Below are 5,975 nucleotides of genomic sequence, written 5' to 3' on the forward strand. Positions count from 1 at the left end.
ATCAATATATTAGCATTATTAATATTACAAAACAATAAAATTTACTTAAAGGTAACATTTGAAGAACTAATTGACCCGCTGTAGGTGCATGTTTATTTCACTTTTTTTATGACAAAAATAATATTTAAAAACATGCCTATACAAATGATAAAAGTGTTAGAATTACAACCGCTAAAAATTGTAAATTTTTATGTCACCATATTTTTATTTAAAACATATTCTTTTGTCTCGCTTCGTCCGCCATTACTAGCATTAAAAAAATCTCCAGTCGGGCCGCAATGCATTATGGGATATGGTGGGCCGGGAAGGATCCATCAGACCAGTCCTTCGATTCGGGCCAAAGGAAGGACGTATTTGTCGGCCGCATCGGAGGAGTCTTTGGTTTTGGACGGCCTTCGTTGTGCCGCTGTGACGTATGCGGCCGACGAATTCGACCTTCGGAGGACCCGGCCCAGTGTTTTGGACACATTGTATCCAGACCATGGCCACTAATTTGAAAGCTGCCATATTGGATCAAAGGCAAGATTTTCATAAGATAGACCCCTCACCTTTTTTTACAGGGGTGTTCAGATATGTCATGTCCCCTTTCCTTGAAATAAGAGTGTCCTGTGACTTTTAACCCACCTTGTTCTTTTGTCTTCTCCTTTCAAATAATAAAAACATCTTCACACCATTACACTGCCACCACCATGCTTCTTTGTCATGGCAGTCATCTGTGTAATGAGAAGTTGGGATTTTACACCACATTCAGTGTTTTATTAATATTTGTTGTTTTATTATAAGAAAAGGCTTTATTCTAGCCACTCTTCAATGGAGTCCTATGGGCCATACCCTGTTAGTTTTATACAACTGTGGGTYTCGTTACGTTAGCGTCTGCTCTCTTTCTTCCATTTCATGGTAGCTTTTTTTGTATTTGTTTTTAGTTTTCTAAACAAAAATTTAATGTTGCTTTGTGAAGCTTTCACCTGTACTTCCCTAAAGGTTTTTCAATGACTTGTTCGGAGGACTTTTTTGTTTTTTTGTAGGTGTTTTTAAAACATCTCAAAACATGACCACAATTCAACATTGTAATACAGAAAGACAATAAAAGAGCTTGAATATGTTGACAGGGCACTATATTTGTCCTCAGTGAACTAGTGATGAATGTATTGGTTGTTAGACGATCGAGGAATGTTCAGAGAGCTGTCCCATGAAGAACACTGTTTATGTGCATGGATTCTGAAAGCCCGTTCTCCATCTTGGATTCAGGATCACATAGGCAGAGAGCAGGACCCCTGTGTGGGCAGACCTCTGAGCTTCAAACAGGACCACGATCCTGAAACCCAGCGCCTCCGCTCGGTCCTGTGGAGCCTGGCCACCAAGCACCTCTGCCGTGGAGAGTGGAAGCTTCTGGCCCAACACTGGAGCTTCAACGACGCACATATTCGAGCTATAGAGCAGCAGTGGACAGGTGAGCCGTGCTGCCAGCAGGATTTAATCTGATTCTATTAAAGATTAAATAACTAACCCCACCTTTTCAACGCATAACCCTGCCCCCTGCAAAGATTTGAAAAGTTTCAACAAAGTGGGCGGTGCCAAAAAAAGGTGTGGTCAGGACAAGGGAACGTGACAGCTAGCATAATTTGACAAGCTAACATTTCTGAAAACATTTCTKAATGTTCTAAAGAAATTTATTTATTTTGTAAAAAGTAAAAATGAATGCATGCAAACTCACATTTAGCTGTTTCAAACTAACACGTTAAGTTCAGGCTGCAAACTGTTGCAGAGGTTCATTTGAAATTCACAAGACAGCTCAGCCCAACTTTCAGAAGAAGCACGGAGCCGGGCAACCAGACGGGAAAAAACCCTGCAGTGCCGTATCTCAGTAATGATAATAAACTGATGACATTAGTGAGCGACCGCCACACTCAGGATTAAACATCAACATTTTATTACCGAGGGAATTTTMAAGACGAYCCTGAACAGCAGKTTTGTAGTTAGTTTAAAAAATATTGAACCAATAGGAGGATTGCAGAGGTTGARGGGTGCTGTGGAGCCCAGCAGGCCTGAGACTTAGTGGTTCGAGCTGCTGGCTTAAGGCGCTGACTCAGCGATGAATGAAGCTGATGCTGCCAAAACAATGTRGCATCATTGCTAACATGGGCTAATGATCAAAGCAGTAACAAACTTTCATCGCAGTGCTCGCTGTTCTAACTCCTCACTCTCTGACCAAATATTGCAAAATTAAAGAAATTTACACAAAAATGTCAGTTTGTACAGAAATAAAAAGATAATACCCTTAAGGCATAATTTAGACTGTTTATCTACAAAAAAAGTTGATCTGTGGTTTAGTTACTCTTTAATGGTTTATATTAAYTGTGGGTCAGTTGTGTTTGAGTAACAAGGAGGCAGTAAGAGTTCTTGCATCTTTAATTGAATTCAAACAGGCATGAAAAGCTTCAAGGAGCACGGCCACCGCATGCTGTTAATCTGGCTTCATGGAGTGGTGACGGCTGGAGAGAACCCCATCAAAGGACTCTACGAAGGCCTGGTGGAAATCTGCCGGACTGACCTGGCAGGTGAGTTCAGCTTGAGCTTATCCTTCACGCTAAGTTAGGCTGTGTGGTTGAGATCTACTCTACATAAAAAAACTATTTATTTGGATTATATTAGTGTGTTTTTTATCTTCCTGTTCGATCAATATATGTTGTAATCTCGTTTTTCTGTTGTTAATCATTCAGAATCCATCCGGCAGAAGGCCAACGCAGAAACCAGCTCTCCCAAAATATGCTCGACGATGTGATCAATGTTGWTGGTGTCTGTCACTGCAAGCTGACAGCCGAACCTGATCCATAAAGTTCTGTACTGACCTGTTTACTTTATCACACTGTGAAGTTACAGGTCTTCTGCTGAAGTTGGGGGGAAAACAGTGATTGTAAATCTGTGAACATGTACTGYAATATAAAGTTTTTCCTTATTTTTTTCCTGAACATTCAAAGAAAATCTGCTGGCATCCTTTGTGTGCAGTTAATCTGGATACAAACTGTATGTTCAGCATGAAATAAAAAATAAAGTAAGAGTAATAGCATTCCAAATGTTCTTCCTAAGTAACTTTTAACTTTTAGATCACAGTTTGGTATCAGTGAAGGTAGTGCTGGCTACTTCAGGTTTGAGTTTTACATTAACCTATAGGAAAAATGGCAAAGATGTGGTGTTTAAAGCAGGGAATGTCTCTGCTGGACSTGTCTGCACCAATGCTGCCTTCTCAGAAATGGAAAAAACTATTTTGCCAAACCYATTACTAATCACAGAACCTGGCTTTTAGACTTGTTCGTGACAATCCAGACGCTCCTTTCCCTCTGATTCAGAGCAAACATCTCAGATAAGTTGATGCTGCTCTTGGACAAGTTAAACACACGGTTTATTTTCTGCACAGAGAAGTTAAACATCCTGCAGCTTTTTGAAGGTTTCCTAAAGTCAGTCATTAGCTGCTGATAAATAAGTGACAATCTGGGATAAATAAGTGACAATCTGGAGATATTCTCTGCCTTAAGTCCGTTTGCTTTTGAAACAAATTATGTTTTGAATTAGTGGAATCAAAAAGAACATTTTTAACCTCAAATTACAATATTTTTAGAATGTGTTGCAGAAACATATTTAAAAATCAAATTAAGCTCATGAGATAAAACAAAGCACCAAACAAATTGTAGCAGCTTTTATGCTTTTTTGTATTTATTTTTTATGTATCTCAACAATTTCTGATCTGAGTTTGTAAGATTATCTGCTTTTATGCATGACTTGTGTATTTATGCACATTTAAAAACGACTGTGTTCTGATATTGTATGTTTTTTTTTCTGTATGTATGTTTTTGAGATSTATTTTATAAGCTGGTGTAAATGAGGTTTACGTAACAAAACCTTTAAATTTCACTTGTAATTTTAATCCAGCCTTTATTTTTTAAATATAGTATGTGATACATTTAAGAAATGTGCTGAGGTTTCTTTTTATTGAAAATCTGAGTTAAAAAGTTTTAAAAGATGTTTCATGTCTTTTTTAAAATCTAAAGTATATATTTTAGGATTTTGGCCTCAAGCAGCTGAGGATGAAGTCCTACGTGAAACACTTATGGTTTTATATGTGGAAAAACATCCAGTCCAATCAGGTTCATAACTTAAATGCTACTTCAAATGGTTGAACTGTACCTTTAAACACAGATGTCCATCTGTCGCAAGCCAGCATGCTTGTACATAAACAGAAGATTCAGAGCACAGATTAAAGTTTTGTACATTTTAAACAGTTCACAGACTAAATTCTGCATGAATTACTGCACCATGTGCATTTTAAAATATATATTTGTCTGAATAAAACAAAGAATGTCTGTGTTGTTTTTATTTATCACACTGTACACAACATACTGTAGTACTGAGAATAAGCTTCAGCGTCTAAGCCAGAAAAAATATATACACTGACTTTTTATTTGTTAAAATACTCCGCTGTACAGCTCAGGAGTAAAACGGGAAAATAAAGTTCATGCTTATTTGTTAGAGTTTTTTGGCTCACCACCTCCGAGAAGTGGTTGTCGAGGTCCCGTTCTCCGTGTTCTCGCGAGATTTGGTTGTTCGCTATTACGTCATTACGCCATCATCATTGTTGACATCACTTAGAAAGTTTGCTTGCCACACTTGGATAAATGGCTCTTTGAATGGATCCGGATCCTGGGGGAGCCATTCGATTTTGAACGAGTTACGTCATCACGTATGGCCACGTGATGACGTCATCACATTGTGGGTGGAACCATGTGTTTTGTTAAGCAGAAACCCTCATCCCCCTTTCCCGTGAGATTCTATACTCCACCKCTCTGCCTATTTTCCATGAAAAAGCAAAGCGGGAGCAATTTAAGGATGAAACAATAAATATTATATGAGGAATAAAATAAAACTACAAATGGCTCGTTACTGCCTGCGACTCGGCTCCTATAATTTGTTGTAGAGAGCCGTTCAAAAGATTCGGATCGTTCATGAACGTCACATCACTAACACACAAGCCTTTCAGGTGTACAGTTCAGCAGTTATTGGAATTCTGTTCTTTAAATTTTGAAACAGATTTTAAAATGGAATTGCATGCTCTTTGGATCTGAGCCTACATATGCCCTTCCTAATATCCAGGAAAATTTAAAGATGAGTTTATCCACATACAACATTGACGAAACGTTTGTCGTTTGTTTACGTTTTGTTTGTTTGCATTAGACAAGTTTCGATTTTCAGCGGACAGAGAAGCAACATTACATTGTATTAAACATTTTGATACTACGACAGAGTATTAGGGCCACACTACGAGTTGTTTTCTTTTAATTACTATTCCGTCGTATGATCCTGATAAATACAGCTTGGTAAGGTTTTTTTTTTTTTTTTGAAAACTTTCAGTTCCAAGAATGGAGCTGCATTGCATTTGAAAAACTGGATTTAACCTTAGCCTACTGGATTTTATGAGAATGCGTCCTAACTGGGAGCCTCTGACTTTGACTGATATCAGAGTGATGCTCAACTAGATGTTCACAGCGCTTGGAGCGCTGCAAAATGCCGGTGTTGTGCGAAATTCAGTTCCCCTGTGAAAATCTGTTCCACCCAGTGGTTAACCTTAGAGAGAATCACTGGTCCAGGCATAATGTCAGACCATTCCTAATAATAGTACATTTACACAAAAGGCGTTTTGAGCATCAGGAGCATCCGGTTTACATGCAAAGTCAAAGGTGGACCATAGACTTACATATAAAGATCACTAGACTGAGCCCAGCCCATACCGTACACTGGTAGGGTCTGAGACAACATGGAGGAGCAGAAACAGACCAAACTGGACAACGGCTCACAGCCTCCATCGAGACTAATAGATAAACAACAAGCTGAACCAGATCTGTTTCACAGATTATCTGTCATGTTTTTACAATAAATTAATAACTATGTTAATTTCATTCAACAATCATGTAAAACAGCAGATT

At 38.4% G+C, this 5,975-nt stretch overlaps 1 protein-coding gene across 1 annotated transcript in view; it reads left to right on the plus strand.

Annotated features, from left to right (window-relative positions):
* The window catches only part of ankdd1a (ankyrin repeat and death domain containing 1A), a gene marked incomplete at its 3' end in the record, with an annotated part of 11,987 nt that extends 9,226 nt beyond the window's left edge, over positions 1-2,761 (plus strand). The window contains 3 exon segments of the mRNA XM_014021187.1: positions 1,249-1,450; positions 2,427-2,558; positions 2,721-2,761. Coding sequence (XP_013876641.1) covers positions 1,249-1,450; positions 2,427-2,558; positions 2,721-2,761 — 375 coding nt within the window.
* Positions 2,762-5,975: the final 3,214 nt, after the last annotated feature.

Source organism: Austrofundulus limnaeus, unplaced genomic scaffold (genome assembly GCF_001266775.1).
Source record: "Austrofundulus limnaeus strain Quisiro unplaced genomic scaffold, Austrofundulus_limnaeus-1.0 Scaffold281, whole genome shotgun sequence".
Classification (NCBI taxonomy): domain Eukaryota; kingdom Metazoa; phylum Chordata; class Actinopteri; order Cyprinodontiformes; family Rivulidae; genus Austrofundulus; species Austrofundulus limnaeus.